At 41.5% G+C, this 24,303-nt stretch overlaps 1 protein-coding gene across 1 annotated transcript in view; it reads right to left on the bottom strand.

Annotated features, from left to right (window-relative positions):
- The window catches only part of PCSK2 (proprotein convertase subtilisin/kexin type 2), a 250,780-nt gene that overhangs the window by 121,212 nt on the left and 105,265 nt on the right, over positions 1-24,303 (bottom strand). Inside the window, exon 3 of the mRNA XM_026002379.2 lies at positions 127-240. Within this exon, the coding sequence (XP_025858164.1) occupies positions 127-240 (114 nt within the window). The remainder of the gene's footprint in view (positions 1-126; positions 241-24,303) is intronic.

Here is a 24,303-nt window from a genome sequence, read left to right as displayed (position 1 = left end):
GGGACAGGGAGGTTCATGAAGTCAGATGCTGGCTGACATCCCACAGAATAACTAGGAAATAGAAATGCATTTTTTAATCTGAAGTCTCAAGATGAGAAACATTAGGAATAATATGCACATGCTTACCAGATACCACTGTTTTGTAAAAAGAGGATCATTCATGTTGATATCAATCTCATTGATGTCTCTATACCCCCGCTTCTTTCTGTTGAATCCTTCCTGCTGCAAGGCCATCTTTACCTGGAAGGACAATATTGGCATGTTACATGAGTATCCACCTGAACATCTTCTTCTGGAATTCTTTTCCATGAATTCAAGTTCCATTTGTATATAGGTGCTTTTTTCTCTGCAGAAGCCAAGTTCATCTCATGTACACTATACCTTCTATGATTATTTTTTGAAAGCATTTGCTTCTGCCTGTGCTGAATAAATTGGCCTTGGTGATGGCTCAAAGTGAGTTTCCTTAAAATGAGAATTCAATACAGAAAACTAAGGAAGGAAGATAAGGGGAGTAGGGATTGTTAGGGGAAGTAAAACAAAACAACACAACACTTCTATAAAGTAAGGAAGATTGATGTGGATTCAGGGAGGGAGAGAAAGGGAAAACTGCAGGGATCATTTTTCTGGATGGCTTTTCAGCTTTTATATTTGCTGACAGGATTGTGCTATCACATTTGGGAATCAGTCAAAACCAAAACCAAACCAAACCAAACCAAACCAAACCAAACCAAACCAAACCAAACCAAACCTTAAACCAAAAGAAAACCTGCCTGGAGAGCCAGCCAGTTCATAGCAAAGCTCTAGAAGGTAAGGGAAGGGATGGCACTGCTGTCCTGGCAATGGTAATACTTCAAATTTTGGAAAGTCAGACAGAGCCCCAAGCCCTTGGATGGAAATGTAACTTAGGAGCTGAGTTGTTCAAGCAGGCTCCTGGCAACAGCTACACTTTGTCCCATTCAAGAAATTTTCCTTCACTTGGGCAGTCATGAATTTATCATTCAGGGGCTGTGGCTTGACTCTGAGCATCTGCAAACTCAGGAACTGTGCAAATGTAGAAGAGAGTGTGTGCTGCATACTGTTTTTTTTATTTTTTTAAGAGAGCATGAGTGAGGATGGTGTGGGGGAGGGGCAGAAGATGAAGGAGAATCTTTTTTATAAAAGAATATTTTATTTATTTATTCCTGAGAGACACAGAGAGAGGCAGAGATACAGGCAGAGGGAGAAACAGGCTCCATGCAGGGAGTCCAATGTGGGACTTGAACCTTGGACTTGATCCTTGGACTCTGGGATTATGCCCTGAGTCAAAGGCAGATGCCCAACTGCTGAACCACTCAGGCATCCCAAAGAGAGAGAGAATCTTAAGTAGGCTTCATACCCAACTCAGGGCTCAATCTGATAACCCTGAGATCATGGCCCAAGCCAAAATCAAGAGTTGGACGCTTAACCAGCTTAGCCCTCTATATGCCCCTGATTTTTAAAAATATTTTGCTGCCCAACATTCATTTCTTCTTTTCCCAAATATCCTCACTGCATTTGGGGCGATTACCTGGAGTCCACTAGATTCTGTGTTGGTGGGAATGAAATTTGAGACACCTATCTGCAAAGAAACTGCAGATTCTCTCTGACTCAGAGGTGCTTAGGTGGTATGGATTTGAACCTTGGGAAAGGAATGTGAGAGCAGAAGGAACCCTTGAAGGCTATTTATGTCAATGTTCATTCACGAGACTCCGCCTATAAAAGGTCCTTTGCGATAGTTCCACAGCCTGGCCCTAGAGCTCCCCCAAGACCAATCTTTCAGCCTCCCACTGATTGTGAGTTCCCTATATCATTCCAAGAAATTATCTTTTGCTTAAGTAATCCAGAATCAGTTTGTGTTGCTTGCATTTGAGAACTCTGATGTGGGAGCGGTGAAGAAAGACAGGAGGATCCGAATCAACAGTGTTGGCAGGGAAGAATGAAGAGACCATAGATGTGGCTGGAAACCTCCCCTTCCTTGCTGCCCTGGAATGTGCCAGAATGCTGTGAAAGACTGGTTCCTAACTTCGCTCTACACACTGACACAGGCAGACCTGGGGCTCATTTGCCAGAAAAACTGTAATTCTAGCAGAAACTCTATATGTGTAGAAAAGAAGTGGTAGGTGAGGCATTTGCTCTGTTCTTTGGAGGTATCCCAACAACAGATATTCACTGTGGCACATAGAAAATATGTGAGAGCATGGGATAGATGGATGGATAGTTTTATAATGGCAAAAATTTAGACACAACTAGTGTCCATCAAGTGAAGATTAACTATGATTCAAATATATATCTATAACTTAAAAATTATAATTATAAAAATATACATATATATACACACATACATATACATATGTCTTCTGAGAAGCAGATGTCAAGATGAGATTAAATGTGCAAGGCTTTTATTAGGGGAGAAAATGTAAGAAACTGCTATGCAAGCTTGACCCTGTAAAGGAGAGAGTGACCAGTTGGGCAAAAGTGTTCTCAACACCCCCCAAAGTATAAGGAAGGTTTGGCAGGTCTGTTGGGGATTCAATGTCTGCTGTCAGAAGACCCCCTGTCCCCCGGGACAAGCCTGCCTCAAGGCCTCTGCTATGCTCAGTCACTGGTTAGAGCCACCTAGGAAGCATGGCCTCTTGCCAACACAGTGACAGATTTCAGAGTACAGCAGCTGGGGTCTGCGGTCGATTACTCTCCTGAAAGTCAGAGGTATGTGCTGTGTAATCTCACAGCTGCCACAGGACAGACAGATCTATCTATACAGCTATACATACGTGTATGTAAAGAGCCACAGCACATCCCTCTTAAAACTTTCCTTTTACTAGGGATACAAGCATTCAGGGAAGAGCTGTGGGAGTGCCACTTCTGCTTGGGAAGGAGCCTGAATTAGGCCATTGCATCTTCCCAGTGGTCTTGAGCAAGACCTTGATCTGCAGTACTCATTAATAGTAAGCCTTGGTGGGCTTTCACTGAGGGATTCCCATCATATTGGATTCATTGTCATAGTGGATTCATTCATTCACTAAAGTGCACTGTTCCTTTGCTAGGGTCTTTGCTGAACAAAAGCAGCTGCCATGCAGATACTTGAAAACTCCCCTTTGTAGCTGCTTCTCAGTAGCATATGAACAAGAAGACTCATGTTGGATTTCATCTTTTTAGATAGCAGTGCAGGAATGGTTATGACAATAGCACTCCAAACTCAATTAGCCTGAGTGCAGTCTAATGAAAAGACTTTATATTAATTTCCATAAAATTAATTTTTAATTCCATAAATTAGGTTTTAATGGAGACCAGCGATGCTTTGGAATGCTGCACTCTCTTGACACCACCCTTACTTGCAACTCAGAAGTGCCGAAGCATGACGTAGGTGTCTGCAATCTTGTCATCTAGTGTTATTAAAAATTAAAAATCCTAAGACTGTGGACCTTTCTGAACCTTTTATTGTATCTTCATGTCCTTTTTTTTTTTTTTTTTGTAAGATTTTTTATTTATTCATTCATGATAGACATAGAGAGAGAGAATGAGAGGCAGAGACACAGGCAGAGGGAGAAGCAGGCTCCAGGCAGGGAGCCCAACATGGGACTCAATCCTGGGTCTCCAGGATCGCGCCCTGGGCCAAAGGTAGGCGCCAAACCGCTGAGCCACCCAGGGATCCCCTGTATCTTCATGTCCTTAATGAAGATCACAGTTACAATTTCAAGATAGAGAACACCTTTAAAACATATATTTTTACTTGTTATACACAAATAACTGGAGGGTGGTTTTTTCCCCCACAATGATACCATGAAATACCATAAATTGCTTTAATTTTTCTGGGTTCTCGTCCAATTGTAATTTGCATTCAAACCTAATTTTTACATAAGAGTAATTGAACTATAGATAAATTATGGATTCTTTCTTCACTATGTAGCCTATCTTAGGTATTTTAATATGCTTCTCTATAGCTCTCATAATTTTTTAATAGCTACCTAAATATCCTATAGAGTAATGTACCATAATTTACCCAATGATTTCTCTTACTGGTCATTTGGGTTGTTTTCAATTATAAATGAAATTGCCATTAGCAGAAAAATGAGATTATAAACTGTTTTTAAAGACTTCTGGAGAAGACATCAGTGTTATAATTCTATGTATAATAAAATTGCTAATATCAGAGAAGTATTTCCTAGTGTTCAAATTCCTTCCTCACATTATAACTAAAAGGCCACTTTTATTCACTCTTCCTTCTCTGAATTGTAGCCTTTCACACACAATAGCCTTCATTACCACTTCGACATGGCACCAATGCCATGTAACTTAACCACAGCTTCTTGCCTTCCTGAAAAATAAGGTACAGTTAGCTTAGGTGTTTCATTTTAGACTGCTCACCCAAGTTGGTCCATTGACCTAAACATTTACATAAATAAAAAACATAAGAAAGCAGGAGTGTTTGTTACTGGGAATTCTTTTATTAGAAATGACCAGATGGATATTCTGCAATTCTGGTTCAACATTTATTTGTTTACTTATTATTTTTTAAAATATTTTATTTATTTATTCATGAAAGCCACACAGAGAGAGAGAGAGAGAGAGACATAGGCAGAGGAAGAAGCAGGCTCCTCACAGGGAGCCGGATGTGGGACTCCATTCCAAGACCCCAGGATCATGACCTGAGCTGAAGGCAGATGCTCAACCACTGAGCCACCCAGGCGTCCCTGGTTCAACTTTTTTTTTTTTTTTTTTTAATTTTAAACACTCTTATGGGTTCTCAGGAAGAAGGAGTTCTTTTTTTTTTTTTTTGTTTTTAATTTTTTTTTTTAATTTATTTATGATAGTCACAGAGAGAGAGAGAGAGGCAGAGACACAGGCAGAGGGAGAAGCAGGCTCCATGCACTGGGAGCCCGATGTGGGATTCGATCCCGGGTCTCCAGGATCGCGCCCTGGGCCAAAGGCAGGCGCCAAACCGCTGCACCACCCAGGGATCCCCCTGGTTCAACTTTTAAATCTTAGTTTGGCACATGTGCGTTGAACAAGTTTTACTCAAGAAAGTTCCTCCACTTCCTTCCCTCTTGTAGTCTTTCTCTTCAGTTAACAATTTGGAGTCAACAAATGTTTTTGTGCATCTACAATGTACTAGTTACAGATCATTCTAGAATGAGGCAGATACTATCTCTGCACATTTGCATTCTATTTTATAAGTTTTGTTAACAAGGTATTTTCACTACATAGAATCTTATCAACAAGATGGTATGGTTACAGCTGAGGAAAGCTTTAGCAGCCATTGTTCAGCGGTCAGAAACATGGTGGAGTCACACTGGCTGACCAATTCTAAATGTTTTGTACTTTCCACATTGCACCCCCCCTCCCCCCCTCAAGGCACAGGACACAGTCAAGCTTCCAGTATCTGGGACAGCTTCACAGTGGATGTAACTCTCCAAGGACCAGGGCCTGGATCACTTCCTGCTGGGCTGATAATTAAACAGCTGCTAATTAGCATTCACTGTGCTGGGCAGGAGAGGGGCCAGGAGAAAGGAGCTGCCTCCAAAAGGCAAAACAAGTTAGCCTGGAGTGAGCACAAGAAAAGAAACATAAAACACAAAACTGACATGTTCGCAGAAATACTGAAGTTTTAAACCTATGATGCTGTAGATTGTGTCACACTATTATTTTCTGTACCACCAAGAATTATATTCTTTACTATTTTCATGAATTTCATTATGTCCCTCTGAAAGATATATTGAAGGCCTTCCTGTACCTCAGAATGTGATCCTATTTGGGAAAAGGTTGTTGCTGATATAATTAGTTAAGAGGAGGTCGTATTGGAGGAAGATAGGCCCCTAAAGCAACATGGTTGGTGTTCTCATAAGAAAAAGACACACAAGGAAAATATCATAGGAAGACATACAGACACACAGAGTGAAGCCAGGTGAAGAGGGAGGGGGCAGAGAACAGAATTGTTCTAGTATAAGCGATGGAACTGCTGGTCTACCAGAAACTGGAAGAGGCAAGGAGAGATCAACTCCTAGAGATTTCAGAGGTAGCATGGCATGCCAACACCATGACTTCAGACTTCAGGCCTCCAGAACTTGAGATAATTAATTTCTGCTGTGTTGGGCCTCCTAGTTGGTACTTTGTTATGGAAACTAATACAACCACTAAGAATTAAACTAATTCAATCCTAGGAAATTACTTATAGCTCCTGAGAATTAAACTTTGACATAGTGCTTCCTTCTCATTTGTAAACTTTATTTTGCATATGAAGTGCTCTTATAGTTCCATTTGGACAAAGATTTCTTTAACCATATATAACTTTTGCAAAAGAAAGAAGAGGGAAAATGTTAGGAAAAAAATTGGTTAGGATGTTTCTAAGCTGTTGCACATTTGGAAACTAACTCAGAATGTTCCACATCTGTGTTTTCCTACACCACAATCATCCTCTGTGCCATCAAGCATGTTGGTGATCAGAATTTCTTGAAAGAATGCCCCACTCTTGTCTCCAGGAGTTTCTTCTAAATGGCTAACACCTATTCTGCATGTTTTGATGCACCAGCCTCAGGCCATACAATTTTTGTCACTTTTTGTCATTTGCTTAGAGAAGTTGCAAGATGCATGCAAAACCCATGCATTTTTAAAAACAGATTATGTATGATAGTTTTTGCCTTTCTAGATTTTCTGATGGCAAACTTTTGAGTGGTTAACAAAGTGAAACTTTTCTAAGTTTTCTAAGTTTGCTTCATGCCAGGACTGGAGCCCCTAATAAGCGAACTGGGTGAGAATCAACCATGGAAGCCATGAGGTTTTGTAGAAAGAGCTCTGGATCAGGAGTCAGGAGCTCTGAATTATAGTGCCACAGATATGAGTCTGAGACCTGCATCTGCCCCTGCTAACTCTATATCTTTGAATATAACAGTGATATTTCTGAGATCAGTTTGCTTACCACCAGAATGAGAATAATTAATTCTGAGAGTTGCTTTGAGGAACAAGTGGTATTAACTGCTGTGAAACAGCTGCAAAATACAGTTCCTGGCACACAGAAAATGTCCACACATGTCAATCCCCTTCTCAGTCCTCAGGTCAGCTTCTTCTACCTGGAGTACACATTGAGTCACCTAGGGAGCTTTAGCAACCCCCATCCACCCTCCACAGGCCACTGACTTGGACCAAGTCAGACTCTCCAGGGGGTTCCAATCTGTCTCAAGGTAGACACTGTCTTAGAGGTCAATTTTCTTTCTCTGTAAGAGGCCTATTTCTACCTTTCAGAATGGTGATGAGGCATGGTGGGATCCAGGCTTTGAGATCCTCACTTGGTAGAGAGATCTGCAGATGTGAAGCCTTATGCCCATCCTCTGAAGATGTCACCCCCAGGCGAGGAGGCAGGGAGATGCCTACTACCTTCTAGTCTCCAGCTCTCCTGGAGAGAACAATGTCCTGCCTTTGTTCCTGGTTCTTTGTGGGAGGACAGGGTTGGATTGGATCATTTATTCTCTGATTGGGCTGGACATCCAGATCACCTGGGTGAACTGCTTCTTTAATTAAATAGAAATTGTTCTCAAGTAGCATAGAAAAGTAGAAAAAGAAAAAAAACATAATTCCTCCCCTACTTCTTGAGAATCCCTGTTGACATAAAAAAATGAAAAAATGAGATAACACATGTGCATGGTTAGAATATTAAAGCAGTACAGAAAGTTATATAATGGGCAGGGAACATTTTATCCTCCTCTTCCCTTCCTTGCTCTCAAATAGCTCTCTCCTCAAATGTGACCACTGTTCATAACTTCTCGTGAGTTCATACAGAAAATGTTTATTTGTATGCACTAATACACATTATATAGGAAGAGAGAGGTTTTTTTTTTTTTTTAAAGGAGTATATTTAGCATGATTCTTTCATGGTGCAGTAGATTGAATGTCCCCCCCAAATTTATGTCCCCTCCAACTATATATCCCCCCAAATTATATGCTCACATCTTAATCCCTGGAACCCGTGAATGTGACTTTATTTGGAAAAAGGAGGTTTACAGTTGTAATTAAAGATCTTGAGATGAGACCATTCTGGATTATCAGGGTGGGCCCTGAATCCAATGACACATGTCCAATGGCCAGTGTCCTAATAAGAGACACACTGGGAAAATATACACACAGAGAAGAGTAGAAGGCCACGTGAAGGTGGAGGTGGAATGAAGCAGCCACAGCCCAAGAATGCTGACAGCTGATAGAAGCTACAAGAGGCAAGAGAAGACTCCCCTAAAGCCCCAGAGGAGCACAGCCTTGCTGATGCCTTGATCTTGGACTTCCATCCTTCAGAACTGTGAGAGAATAAGTAGAAGTTGTTTTAAGCCACCAAGTTTGTGCTAGTTTGTATGGTAACCATAGGAAACTGTTAACGATGTAAATTTGACAATTTACAACAGAGATTTATATATGTATATATTTATACATGCATACATACAATACTGATGGATAATATCCATATATTTTTAAAGATATTTATTTGAGAGAGAGAGAGAAACAGCACAAGTGGGAGGGGCAGAAGGAGTCCCAAGAAGACTCCCTGCTTAGCGTGGAACTCAACTAGGGGCTCCATCTCAAGAACCTGAGATCACGATCTCAGCTGAAACCAAGAGTTGGATGCTTAACTGACTTAGCCACCAGGTGCCCCTGTCCATATGTTTATTATCTACATATAGATGTATTTTATAATATGTAGCCAGTGGACTTACATATATTACACCTATATGTGATAATTCCTATATGTTATACATATAATATACCTATAATACCTATGTTATAATATCTGTATCTATTGTAATATAGATATAACATCTGGTATTATCTTTTAATTTTACTATCAGGTGATCAAGAAACACACTCTTCTTAATGAAAACTCATTCTCTTTAACAGATGCACATTATTTTACTGTGTAGTTAAAGCAAATGTAATTGTCTTGTCACCTATTGAAGGCTACTCTGGTTGGCTGGATATTTTGTTATTGTTTTGCAGTTCTACTCAGTGCTGCAGTGAATATCTTCACACATGTGCATATGTGCTGTGATGAAGTTTTTCAAGGAAAAATTATAAGCAATGGGATTGCCAATGATTCTGTGTGTGACTTTAAATTTCCACAGGGCAATTATTGCCAAATGCCCTCTAGAAAGTTTGCATCACGTTGCACACTCACTAACAACACATGACAGTTTGGGGAACTTTTAAAAAATATGGCTCGGAAATCCCTGGGTGGCTCAGTGGTTTAGCACCTGCCTTTGGCCCAGGGCGTGATCCTGGAGTCCCAGGATCGAGTCCCACGTGAGGTTCCCTGCATGGAATCTGCTTCTCCCTCTGCCTGTGTCTCTGCCTCTCTCTTTCTCTCTCTCTTTCTGTGTCTTTCATGAATAGATAAATAGAATCTTAAAAAAAAATATGGCTCTCAGACACCTTAATATTGCTAGTCTGATTGCCCAGGAACATGTGCCTTAAGAGCCCCACCTCCCCCTGGGTTGGATGTTGTGCTGCGGGTCCTGGCTGAGAACCTGTGGAGCATGGAACTCCAAGCCCCCCTCTGGTTCTGTGGTGCATCCAATGATGCCTCTGGGTGGCAAGCAGAGGGTCTGAAGCCCGGCCAGCTGCACAATAGTCTGAGGAATTTGTCAAATGAGTCACTGGGAGTGGGCCTGGCCTCAGTGTCTCTTAAAGCTTTCCAGGTACCTGATTCCTAAGCTGGGGTTGAGAAACTGTGTGCAGGGAGCTCCTCTGCACCTCCTGTGTCTCTCTTGTCCCCATTCTGATATAGCTCTGGTAGGGAATAGAAATCAAACCACAGATGAGAGCAAGGGTCAGAGTATCTATACCCAACAATGTTGAGAGCTCTCTCTGTAAGAGAACAAATTCACATCCATCAGAAAATACATTCCATTTCCTCACTAAAAAAAAACATCTCTGTATTCCCCTAGTGCTAGCTGGGAGGGTGGGTGGTTGGCTGGGATGGGGGATGTGTGGGCAGGCACAAAACTACAGCAAGCTTTCCAAAGAATGTGGATCTTCTGTTTATTAAAAACTTCTTTATTTGTACAATAAATTACCTAGCTTTTATTATGGGCTGAGGACTCCTCCCACCCAATGGGTTAAACCAAAACAAAAATATCTATTCCAGAAACATCACACCCAGCACATTAGCTAGGACATCTGAAGGTGGGCTTGAAGATCCATCCACATGGGCTGCAGGATTAAGGGTGAAGTCAGAAGGCTCCCCTGGCTCCTGGCCTGCCTGTCCTCCCTGGTGTCGGTTTCCTGGGGAGGGGAGGACCCAAGTCCTTTCTGATGTGTGCTTACAGAATCAGCAGCCAACGGGGACAGGCTCTGTTCTTCCTCTCAAGAGATGCTAGAGAAACACTGGGGGGCTTTCCCTTCAAGCTTTGAGATATTGGGGGGAATTTAAATGGATTGGGCTATACGTCACCTCCTGGAAAGGACACTATAGCTTTACTTCTATTTAGGCAGAATATTGACTTTAATTCAGTAGAAAATATTGCAGAAAAAGAGGTAGGGTAAGCATTGCAGATGGAAACTTTGTCTTTGGGATAGGCAGACATAAATTACAGGCCCTGATACACCTGCTGTTGCCCTGCTGTGAGATCTGGAGCCAGCTACTGGACCTATTGATGTCTCATTTGCTCACCTGTAAAATGGAGATGTGACCTGATATCAACCAATACTTATTGAGGGCTGACTCTAAGTATTTCATGTACAGTCAGTTGTTTTTCACAACAATCTAATGGGGGCTTAGGAACGAAGGCATGAAATAGTAACTGTATTGTGAGTTGTGTCTTGTGAGTCACACAGGTAGCCAAGGGTAGAACCATGGTTTGTGCCTGTTCTGAGCTGAATTGTGTCCCCCTAAAAATTCACATGTTGATTGTCTCACCCCCAGGACCTCAGAATGTGATCCTATTTGGAGATAATATCTTTGAAGAGGTCATTAAGTTAAAATGAGCTCATTAAGGTGAGCCTTAATCCCCTGTAACTAGTGTCCTATTATAACAAGAAGAAATTTGGACTCAGACACACAGAGAGAATGCTGTGAAGATACAAGGTCAAGATAGCCATCTCCAAGCCAAGGAGAGAGGCCTGGAACAGATCCTTCCCTCATGGTGAACCCTGCCAACACCTTGATCTTGAACTTCTAGCTCCAGAACTGTGAGACATACATTTCTGTTGTTTAAGCTCCCCACTCTGTGATACTTGGTTATGGCATCCCTCAGAAACTTGTAGGAGACCTTAGCTATCTTGTTGTACCATCTACATGCTTCCCTACGATGCCATGTTGTTTCTCTGCTCCCACTTCATAATTTGGATTATGGAAAGAATCAAATGAGATTATGCATTTAGACGCTTGGCCCATAGTATATACTCAATAAATGCATTTGCTGCTATAATTATTGTGTTATAATATTTCAGGTCCCATTGAAAGGTAGTGGGATGGTGCATTCCAAAGCAACCTAGGCCCCTTTCATTCATTCTTACTGCTCTTAGCTAGTTAAAGACAGATTAAACTTTTTAAGAGAAACCAACTAGAGTCCATTCGCATGTGTTTCTTGAATGCAGAGGACCCACCTGCAGGAAGAGCACAGCTCCACTCCTTTTTGACTTTACCTTTCCTAGGCACTATGTTATCTCAGTGTTTGAACTGACCAGCTGAACACAGCTCATCAAACAAGAGACCAGATAAGCTATTGCTGGGGGTGATGTGGAGATTACGGAAGAAAGAGGCCAATCTTTTTTTTTTTTTTCTTTTCTTAAGATTGTATTTATTTATTCATGAGGGACACACAGAGAGAGAGAGAGAGAGAGGCAGAGACACAGGCAGAGAGAGAAGCAGGCATCATGCAGGGAGCCTGATGCTGACTCGATCTTGGGACTCCAGGATCACGCCCCAAAGGCAGACGCTTAACCACTGAGACCCCAGGCAAAAGAGGCCAATCTTAAACTCAGATACTAGCTCATCTGCTTTGCCACTCACTGCTGGTCTTGGTTGTCAAGACCCAAACAGTGATCTAGAGATCAGAGGGGTCTGGGGAGGGAGGACGTGATGCTAGAAGGTTTGTTACTAGAGCGGTGGAGCAGGCAAGAGTCTGGCTGCTTAATTTCCTTCCAGAGTTTGCAGAGATGCCTTTTCAGAAAGCCTGGTAACATGCAAATCACAGGGCTTAACTTTGCAAAGAACAGAGTTAAGCCACATTATGGCTCAATGCACTGTATTGATTGCCCTTATTTAGAGAGATTTGCCTATCTTGCAAGAATGAAGACCATCAATTGAGGAAAGAGGATATGGCTGCATGCCACTGGTCACAGTTCCTGTCACTTTATCTCAGTGACAAGATATCAACAAATTGGTTTCTATCATCTAAAGCACTATATACAAGATATACCATGAGATGTCAGTGTAATTAAGGAGGGATCAGAAGATGTTTCTAGCTGAGCAAAGTGCAGAGACAGCCTATAGGAATGCCTTTAGAAGATAAAATTCCAGCTCCCATGACTGTTGGAATGTGTGTATCTGGTTTGGGGTTGTGCTTTAACAGATGTTCTTCATGTTCCTATTTCCAGGATAGTGGAAGAATGTCATGGGCTGGATTTAGGGGACCGTATTAAGGAAAAGGATATTAAAAGATGGTTTGTATTACAACCAGATGTTGAAGGGATGTTTAGACTGGGGTTTGCTTGAGAGGACAATTTTCTAGGGATGCCAATGGTGCCAAGGACCCATAAACTCTGTCTTTGGCCAAAATGACATGGTCCTCTCAGTGAAGTTCTTTTGAGAGGAAAGCATGGAAAAAAAGCAAAACAAGGCTTTTGCTTTAATATATTCACTACACAGTGTAGTTGAAGAGAGCCTGCCTTGGCCACGTGGATGGTTGTTTCCAATCATGAGTGGACAGAAGGACCTCAGTGTAGCTGAGAAGTTTTCTGGGAGGACAAATGAGACAAGGAGAGGAGTGAGATGAAGGCTTTGCCCCTGTCCACTCCAGCTGTGGCCCACCAGTGTCCTTACACTTGACTTAACCCACATAGTGTTCCATCTTCCTGGGGAGGCACCTGGAGGTGAAGGTGAAGAGAAGCCATCAGGACCCACAGAAAAAGGGCTCCCAGTGCCTCACTGGAAGTGAATGGCTCCAGCAAACACACAAACATAGCTTCCTAAAGTTTTGTTCCCAACAAAACCTCCACCATGCTGCTGGTGCCTGGTCTGCTTCTACTGGTGAACCAGAGGGAGGATGCTGAGTGAGAATGTGTCTGGGATGACGAGACTGCATCCTGTGCTGGAGGGAGGGCTCAATAATGGGCTTCTGGAAGGAATGGATGAATCCAACTGAATATACAATGAAGATTCACAAATTATCCTGTCTATGGCCTGGTTTGGTCCTGTGGATTAGTTACCTTCACTATGTTTCCATGACTGCATGGTAATGATGGCACCCCAGTCCCAGCTGCTGCTTCACAAATGTCATGGGGGAAAGGGGATGGGTGGAAATTATGAGTGACTTGATCCAAAGTAATGACTCTATCAAAAGATAGAGGCTAGAGACCATGCCCCAAATGCAATGCGGTGCAGTGACTAAGCACTAGATTTGAGTCAGAAAGCATGGGATCCGGGTCCTGGATTGATTTGCTCCTTATTTGTGTGTGTTCTGAGGTGGGTCCCTCAGATTCTCTGGATCATGATTTCTTCCTCTAGAGCAGGGATTGGCAAATCCTGCTGCCTGTTTTTGTAAATACAGTTCGGTGAACACAGCTGTGCTCATCCATTCCCGTGCTGCCTCGGGCTGCTTTCACACTCTGAGGGCTGACTTAAGTCGTTGCAACAGAGACCATATGGCTCACAACACATTAGCTCTCTGGCCCTTTACAGAAAAAGTTTGTTGACCTCTGATGTATAGCATGGAGATGATGGAATTCTTGATTATATAAGGCTTTATGGTGAGGATCACATGAAATAATCTTCCTTTGTTGGGAACTATGAAACATACTATAAGTATTATTATCCTTAATTATGATGAATAATATGGCTATAGAATCCATCTACTCTTATAGAATCATCTTGCTCTTCCAAGCAAGGGCAGAATTCTGAGTCGTGGTACAAATGGTGTGAATTGAGGGGCCCAGAGAAAGCTTCCAGTGACCCAGATTACCTCCCCTGAGCACCTGCACACTGACCAAATTCCAGCAATGAAGAGTTAAGCTTGAATTCTAAGCCTTCATTACCCATGTTGATTATGTGTCTATTTGAAAAGATTTGGAAAATGAGTCCTCTGGGACAGGCAACACATCCAGGTGTTACCATTTACCAACACTTGTGCATTAACTCCTTCATTAGATGGTTTTTCTCCATGAAGCTGATTGAAATTGGTGCAAGCAAGGAACAGGAATTTATGGAAAAGGTAATTTTGAAATTCTTGGGCAGTTTCCAGGGCTCAGAATTGGATGCCACCGGAAGGGGTAGAATTAAGACAAAGGAGGTGAGAGTGCATGGTGAAAAACCCTCCTGAAGTGGTTTGCTTCTAGACATTCTTTATGCCTGACATGTCTGCCGTGTGGAGGGACACACTCACCATTTATTTGCTATGACAAAGGTTGCAGTACTGTTTCATTGTTTCCAGCAGTGGGGGAGAAAACCAACAAGCTGCCTGCTACATGGAGCCCTGACAATTTGTAGTCTCCTTTTCTTTAACGAGCTTTGAAGAAGGTTTGATTTTTGGATCCAGACAATAGACTAAAGAATTAAAAAAGAGCGAAGATTCACTTCCTCTGCTCTTTCTTCCTAAAGGGCATCTATTTTTCATCTTCCTCAAAGGTTAGCCCCTTTGTCAACAGTGATGCCTTGCCAATTCCCTCCTCCTCTTGGTATTTCATTAGTTGCCAATGGTACAATCCCAGGTTGACAGGGTGGCAAAGAAAATGTGTGTTGAAATTGCAATTGGCATATGTCTGAAATATTCAGGGGCTGGTAACTGCATTTCTTGCACTAGGCAGTTGGAGTGTAATTCATATGTCAAGCCAAGCCGCTCACAAATGACAAAACACCAACAAGAAACAAAGGTCAGAGAGATTGATTCCTAATACACTTCGGTGTATGCACAGAGCACCCAGCGATGGGGTGTTAATGAGCCTCAGCACAGTGTTGCAGAACCAAGGAAGAAAAGAATACATCAACTTTGCAATAGTGCTCCTGAAAGGTACAGGACCACTGTGTGCTTAGATCTGCCCTCTGACAAATGCAAGGAGAAAACAGCTTTCATTCTGCAGTATCTTAGTTTTCCATGGCTGCTGTAACAAATTACCAAAAGTTACTGGCTCACAACAACACAAATTCTCTTGCAGTGCTGGAGGTCAGAGTCTAAAAGCAAGGTGTCAGCAGGGTTGCTTGCTTATAGGGGCTCCAGGAGAGGATCCATTTCCTTGCCTTTTCTGCATTCCATGGGCTACCTGCATTTCGTGGCTCATGGCCTTCTTCCACCAACTTCAAAGGCAGCAACAGCAGGTCAGACTCTTCATCTGCCTTGTCACTCTGACCTCCTCTTCTGCTGCCCTCCTAAGAGACCTTTTTGATGACACTGGGCCCTCCCTGATAATCCAGGATCTCCCTACCTTAAAGTCAGCTGTTTGCCACTTTACACCTTGCCATGTGCCATGACATATTCATAGTTTCTAGGGATTAGGACATGGATGTCTTTGGGGGCCATTATTCTCCCTACCATATGCAGCAAAGGAGCTAAGAATATGAGGCTGATGATTGATTACTTGCCCAAATGAAGATATCTCTGTAGGGATGAAGGAATTTGATGGAGACACAGCACACCCAGAGAACTCCCACCACCAGTCCGACCAGTGTTAGAATTAGAAGGACCTGTTACCAAGCACTAGGTCAGTGAAGCTGTAGAGATAACATGTTCAATGGCCTATCTATGTAATGTCCTGAAGACAAGATAACCTTTCAGCGAAAAATCTGATATATTCATCCTCAGACTGCCCCACTGTGTACATTTTAGCTCAGAAAAAAAGATCCCTATTAGCCACTGAGAAAGCTATTATGGATCCTCTCCCATGCTCCACCTCAGCAGTCTCCAACCAATACTTCTGTTCCACTTTTCCTGAGAAACTTCCATTCCCAAAGTGAACAACTGGTAGAAGGGAGATAGAGACTGGTGGTGGCTTTCTTCATTTTGGGAGCCATAAATCACAAAGGCTGAGTGTCATTTGTGTGAGTAGAAACAGGAAGAACCCTAGTGGCAGTATATACAGCAGACTGCAATTGTCAACCACTTCATTTGTTCAGAGTGTCAGAGAAATATGCAGCAGGGGTGGGAAGAGATTCCATCTTGATGCTGCAAGTCCTCGTCACATTGGGAACTTGGTAAAGAGCTGTGCACTTCCAGCACTGTATCTGAGAAGGCGATTAAACTAGTGGGCAGAACCAAGGACAACCCAACAGTGAGTCAAGAGGTCCATGTTTGTGTTCTAGTTCTTGTTGCTGCAATCACAAATTATCCCAAGACATGGTAGCTTGAAGCTATTACTTCATGATGCTTATAGATTCTGGGGGTCAGGAATTCAAAGATGGCACAAAGGAATGGCTTATCTTTGCAACATTATTTCTGGGGTCTCAAAGGGAAAGACTCAATAGGGTGGGTGTGACTCACAAACTGGAGGCTAGATAAAATGAAAAATTATCATTACAAAGTTAGGAGCTTGGGATAGATCAGGCCAGAAGAACAATGCTGTTTCCTCGGACCTATACATGACTGCCTTGCCTATTTCCTCTCCTCAATCAGAGATTGGTAGGCAAGACAGAGGGTCAACTAGAGAAATGGCTTTCACTATCCCAAAGGGTTAAGTTCCAGTCTTCTCTGTAATTACAAGCACCATTTCTTTCTGTAAAATGCAACAGTGCTTTAGCCTGGACTTCAAGGCACCAGATTATTCTCAGCCCATCTGTCCAATCTACATCTGCATACCACAATCCTTCCACCATGATCCGGCCAGGCTAGTCTCTTTACAAACCCTCACATGTGCCTATGTGCCTCCTGCCCAGGGCACTTTCACTCATATCTCAATGTTTTTGTGTCAAAATATTGATGCACAACTGTTGATGGGAATGTAAGCCAGTGCAGCTGCTCTGCAAAACAGTAGTGTGTGTGTGTGTGTGTGGGGGGGGGGTCCTTAAGAAATTAAACATAGAACTAACATATGATCCAGCAATTCTACTTCTAGCAATATATTCAGAGGAAATGATGATACTAACTTGAAAAGATATCTGCACACCCATGTCCATAGCAACATTATTCACAATAGCCAAGACATGGAAACAACCTATGTGTCTATCAACAGATGAATGGATAAAGAAGTTGTGGCATTTATACATATACTCATACCTTATTCAGTCATTAAAAATACAAGGAAATCCTGCATTTTGTGGCAACGTGGATGGACCTCAAGGGCATCATGCTAAGTGAAATAAATCAGATAGAGAAAGGGAAATACTGTATGATCTCACTTATAAGTGGAATCTTAAAAAAAGAAAAAGACTCAGAAAGGGAGATCAAATTTGTAGTTTCCAGAAGTAGAGGTGGGTGGGGAGAGGGAGAATCGGAGGAAGGTACAAACTTTCAGTTATAAGATAAATAAGTACTGGGGATGTAACATACAGCTTGAAGATGACATTTAACACTGTTGTAGGTATAAAGGAAAGTTCTTAAAAGAGTAAATCTAAGAGTTCTCATCACAAGGGAAAATTTTTTTCTCCTTTTTTTCCTGAAATTTATTTTGTCTTTTTCTTTTTATTGTATCTGTATGAGATGATGGATGTTAACTAACTTATTGTGGTCATCATTTTACAATGTATGAAAGTCAAACAAACCATCATGCTATATACCTTAAACTTACACAGTGCTGTATGTCTGCTATATCTCAATAAAACTGGGAAAAATATTAAAGCACAAACCACTGCCCACATCCTCCCCGTTCTTGAATATCTGTTACATCTTCTGAGAACAGCCAACATTATTTTTGGTAACTCCTTTGCAAAAGGGTTATTTAAACACACAGTTGAGACTTGAATAATCATTTAAAGCATTGGACATTTCCCATGTTTTGGTGTATCCACCATTAAACTGTAATTTTCTTGGGGAAAACAAAACCGAACGTAAAAAAAATATTTTTGTCCCAGTTTCAGAGAAAACCCTGCCATTTCCCTATTACAGTTTTGTGTTCATAGAATGGTGGGTACCTGAGGGTAGTATTACCATTTCTACCCCCACCTCTCCTACATGTGGACAGCATACCATTACTCCCTGACAGGGTCTGATTTCTATTCACGTTTCTTCCCCACTTTCAAACACAAATAGGACCACTCCATAGTTACACAAGCAAGGGAAAGTCACTGGGTTGTTTATGCAGAGTCAGCGTTTTAAAAAGCTACATCATGCTTTATTTCATGCTGTGTAATTTGGTCACTTTTACACAGCTAATTTTTGAAATCTGGAAAGTGCTCCATAGCTCCAAGGAGCCTTCTAGACAAGGAAAGTCTTATTTTTTTTTTTACTTGTTGAATAGATCTCCCTATATATGTTATATTCGTGACAAAAAATTCAGGGCATGTCTTAATGCATCCAGCAAAATCATTTCAAAAGCAAAATACTTTGTGAACATCCTTATAGCCTTTCTGGGAGTGCTGTCTTGAATTTTAAGGAGGGGCAATTGGCTAGAAATTGTTGTCAATTTGGACTAACCTGGACCCACCAGAGTTCGAGAATTTTACTTTGAATCGAAACACCATCTCTTAATCTTCTGTGAGTGAAGTGATTTGTTTGCCTTCCCGACAGCACACAAAGCTGCTTGAAAGTAGCTTTGTATGACGAAATAGGACAAAATCCTGTCCCATTTTGTTTCTTGGTTCCCAGAACTCAATAGGTATTTATTTGATTTTAAAAAAGAAAAAAATGCATCAAAGAGAATGGGAATCTTCTTCAGGATTGTTCCTTTCCTAAACAGATCCTGACTGAATAGGCAAAATGGTCACTTTAAAATAAAAACAGCAGCAACAGAATCAATTTTTTTTGGCTGTATTTTTTATTTTATTTTTTTTATAATAAATTTATTTTTTATTGGTGTTCAATTTACCAACATACAGAATAACACCCAGTGCTCATCCCGTCAAGTGCCCCCCTTAGTGCCCGTCACCCAGTCACCCCCACCCCCCACCCTCCTCCCCTTCCACCACCCCTAGTTCGTTTCCCAGAGTTAGGAGTCTTCATGTTCTGTCTCCCTTTCTGATATTTCCCACACACTTCTTCTCCCTTCCCTTATATTCCCTTTCACTATTTTTTACATTCCCCAAATGAATGAGACCATATAATGTTTGTCCTTCTCTGATTGACTTACTTCACTCAGCATAATACCCTCCAGTTCCATCCATGTTGAAGCAAATGGTGGGTATTTGTCGTTTCTAATGGCTGAGGAATATTCCATTGTATACATAAACCACATCTTTATCCCAGAATCAAATTTCTCCTCTGAAGAAAGAACCTGAGTCTAGAGAGACCTCAGGTGTGGAAGTGCCTCCATTCAGGGACAGGTAGAAATGACTGCCTACCCCACCTGAAGTTTTCTGTTCTTGAACCCAGGGTCCTATATGCAGAATGGAGACATTTAGACCTAATTTTCCTTTCTCCACGATCAACGCTTTAAGACAACTTTACTTTTCATTTCAGGGAAAACAAAGGAATACCATTGTTATAAAGAAAGATGAGGTGGCTTCCTCTTTTTGCTCCCTCTAGAAATTGGATAGAAAAGCAAACGTTTCCTGGTTTGAAATGAAATCACAGCATCCCGTTCTCATCTGCCGTTGAGATAAAATGGATGCTCTTCAAACTAAGTGATGTGAATGTGCTCCGAAGACAGAGTTTGGCAAACCTTCCCTATTATGGTCTTTTCCTTAAGAATACCACAGAAACCTAAACCAAGCCCAAGAATGCCCATGGTTTTCATCTTCTTCTGCCAAAAACAATAATCCACTTAAATTTAGAAAATCTGGCAAGGTCATTAGAAAGTATCATTCTTGGGAGATTTTCCTTTGTTGTTTTTGAAGCAAATTCTCTGGGAAGGTATATTGGGAATGGAACCAGTCCAAATCCCCAAGCCCCTTTCTACCCTCTTGTCATTGGTTTTCTTCCAATGGTGTGAGTTTGCAGGTGATTTCCAATCTGCCCTCCTCTGATTGCCTGAGGGAACCCCCCTCCACATTTTTTTTTTTTCTGAGTGGAGGTAAACAGACTTCAGTTTCCATGGTTGTCAGTAGCAATATAGTGTTGATGAGTGGATTCTAGAATGTCTTTTATGGTAAAGAAATTCTGGTTTGTCACTGCTGAGATAGATTAAGATGGATTAAGATACTCTTTCCAAGAGTATAAGCAATTTTGCACTTGGACATTTGGGATGAACACCCCTTCCTCTGACACGCACAGTCTCATCCGTTACTAGCAATGACCACCTGAATCTTCAGTTGGTTCTCCTCAAGCAGGGCTAGAGCCTAATCTCCATGGATTGGTTGGAAGTATTTTCCACGATGCTACTTCATACCATCTGGGTGAGCTGTATTATGAATTGGCAAATAATAAAGTATGAACAGTAGTGTGTACTTTCCAATGTAAAACCAGAGGTGGGGGATGTGTGCACACCTGAAGCTTAACCAGCTTCATGTTCAGGAAACCATAACTGCCTTTGTTGCTCCTCACTTGATCTATTTCTGTGTGGTCTGCCATTTGCCTGATGTTTGCTCAGCACCTGGTAAGCAAAGAGCTTTCAAAAGTGGTAGAAAAGAAAATCAATATCCCTGCCCATTTAGTCTGCCTCTCACCATTCAGGGACATTCACACAGCACTGGGGAGGGAAGCAGGAGATCAGTACATCTTAGGGACCTGCAGAAGGTATTCTCTCAATTCATCAGAGCAATCGATGGCATTCAACTAGTTGCTAGCCTGGATTCAAGGGACTAGGTTTTTATAAACCTGCGGCTTGAAGAAATGACACCATCTAACTGTGTTTCTCTCTTATAACATGTAATATCTCTGAATGATGAGAGAAGCAGCATACAATTATTCTGTGATAAGCCAATGATTACAAAAATTTCAACAATAGTACTATATGCAAAATGCAATTATTGTATATCTAATACTCTTAATACAATCTTATAATATGGTATTCCTATTGTGGCCGTTTTAAGACATGTCTATAAATCTATGATGGTCCTTTCATCAAGAGGTAGGACCTATGTCCTTTCCCCTGCTCTGATAAGGTTTGTGACCAACTCAACTAGAATGGCATCATAGAATGATGCCATCTGACTTCCAATAGTAGGTCAGAAAAGGCCACCTGGTTCTTTTGATTTAGGGTAGCCAATCATCATGTACAGAAGTTCAACTACACTGAGGCCATTATGCTGGAGAGGCCATGTGAGAGTGCTCTGGTCAACATTCTCTGCTGGACTCCCAGCTGTAGCCATGTGAGTGGCCCATCTGACAGCAACCATGTGAGACCCTGATTAGGAATTGCTGAACCCTTTTATAAGTGAAAAAACTGAGCCTCACAGCATGTCCAGAGTTGCACAATTTCAAAGTTTCTGGTTTTATGCCAGATTTGTCCCAGTCTGAAACCAATGCCCTTGACTCTTTACTAGCATGCCTTTTCAATTAAGCTGGTCAGTTGCAGGGGAAACCCAACACAACTAAAAATGTGTGAATAAAGAAAGAAATCTCGCTATTTTGGATGCTTCCTTGAAGACCCAATAGGTGGTGAATATCTCCATCCAGGCTCATGAACATGTGAAGGAAAAGGTCATGTGACTGTAGATCCTTTGGACTTCTCACAGGGCAACACCCTTGTGAGCTTTTCTTCCAGGCATTGCCTAACTGAAACTAAGTGATGCTCTACCAGGCCCTTCCTGTTGGTCCGCACTAGCTCAGTCTTTAACAGCAGCTCCTCTGTCAAAAAGTCCACCAACCACTTGTGTTTGGAGCAAAGAACCAACAGTCATTGACTGCTGACCCATGGCCCCTGATGCATTCCCCCCTCCCCCAATCCACCCTGGGCATCTCATTTGATCTTGGTTCACTACACTGAGAGAGGCATGCTGCTATTCCCATCTTGTGGATGCAGAAGTCAGGGTTTAGAAAAGTTAAGTGACTTGCCCAAGTAAATGGGTAAACTTGAACCCACAGTTTTCTGACTCTCATTATACTGCATTCTTTCCCATTGTTCACAAAATATCAAACAGGTAAAAAAAATGTTTAGAGCTCCTGTGGTACCTGGCACTTTCTCACTCTGATGACTCTGGAAAGAATATTATTCTCACTTCAGGAGGTGCCTGGTACCCAAAGGTGAAGCTTTTTCCCACTTGGAAACCTCTGGAAAGCCAAAGAGTGCCCATCTGACTGCTCTTCCAAACAGCTAACCTTGACAGTGTGCTAGCAGAGATGATTCCAGGCACAAGTGACGACTTGAACTGGTAAGTAATTCTGACAAGCTGGGTTATGTCTGGCAAGTTATTTAACCTCTTGGGGTTTCTGTTTCATCAGGTTTAAAATGGGAGAGAACCAGATGAATTTGAACACACTGTGAGCTTACCATAAACACATAACTATCTGCTCCTGCTGCCATAAACATGAAGTGACTTTAATAAAGATGGGCATGGATATACCAACAGCAAACATTTACCAAACAACTAATTTTGTGCTCTGCATAGTTCTTAGCATGCTACACTTATTTTATCCCTATTGCTATTATTGGTCCCATCTTATAGATGAGGTGGCTTGTCTGAAAATAGATGAGGCAGGATTTGTGAGCCCCAGAGGCTCACTTCTTAAACCACACCTAAATATTGTCAAATAAGCTTTATAGACAGTAAATGCCTTAGTAATTCAGAGGGGACAGTAACATTTCCAGCTGTGACCATCACTGGACTCACTTCTCATACCTGCTGTTCACCCTTTCTCCATAGGCATCTCTACATCCAGATACCCTGGAAGGACAAAAGTGATGCTCCAAAGCACGACAGAATATGAAGACATGAGATTATGTGAAATCACTTGTATACACATGGAGCATATGTTATGGTGGCTCTATGTCCCTTTCTCAACTTTTTGTTTTGAAATAATACCAAAAAGTTAGAAAAATAGTGCATAGAATTCCTAATATTCTTCATTCAAACTTTTTAAATGCTAAGATTTTACCCCATTTGCTTTATCATTCTTTCTTTACATACACATGCACTTTCTTCTGAACTGCATGAGAATAAGGTTCAAATAGTATGTTTCCTTAAGTTTAAATATGACAATATGGGTTTCATAAAAACAATCACATTTTCTTACATAATCACATTTCAATAGTGAAAATCACAAAATTAACACTGATAAAATACTATTATTCAATCTCCATGCCTTTGTCAAATTTCATCACCTATCCCACTGATGTTCTTTATGGCAAAAGGAAAAAAAAAGATTCAAGATCTGATCCAGGGTGATTTATATACTTTTCAAAGGGGGAAAATATCGCAAACTTTCCATCTCTAGAGAAACCAGAGCCAAAGATAATATAAGATCGGATCCTCTTTATGGGACAGTGGCTAAGCAGACTGTAAGCAAACCCAACTATTGTACTGACAGTAAAATAAAGGCATGGTTCACAAAATGAAGCATGTGAAACCTATGGCAGAAAACGATCAACCTTTCAGTGCGTCAGTGATCATGAACACTGTACACAGCTGTGTTTCTTTGTGTTCTCAGAGCCCCTTAGAACAGTGATGCTTAAATTTAGAAACAGCATCAGAAGCCTCTGGAAAGCTTGTAGAAACACAGATTCCTGGGTCTCACCTCCAGAGTTTCTCATCTGGTAGGTTGTGTCTGGAGCCTGAGAATTTGTATTTCTATCAAGTTCCCCAGTAATGCTGGTGTTACTGATCCAGGGGGTCACAGTGTGAGAACTACTACCCTAAAGTAATGAATATCAGATGAAATTTCATTCAAGAATTTCATATAATGACTTAATCAATGACCTTCTATTTATCAAATCCAATGCCCTATTCTCAATTCCAATGGACCCTGTGATAGAGATGGATAGGGAGGAATTTCTCTATTTGTTGGAGGCCTCTAATTTCTACAAGACACTGGAATGACTTCAATTCCCACTCAGGAGTACTGAGAAAATACTATTTTTGTGTGGGGTCCAGTGAGTGTGTAATATTCAAGCCAGATGTTATTTGTGTTAGTC

This window comes from Vulpes vulpes, chromosome 14 (genome assembly GCF_048418805.1).
Source record: "Vulpes vulpes isolate BD-2025 chromosome 14, VulVul3, whole genome shotgun sequence".
Lineage (NCBI taxonomy): Eukaryota > Metazoa > Chordata > Mammalia > Carnivora > Canidae > Vulpes > Vulpes vulpes.
Note: the sequence above shows the minus strand (reverse complement) of the source record. Positions and strands in the feature narration are given on the sequence as shown.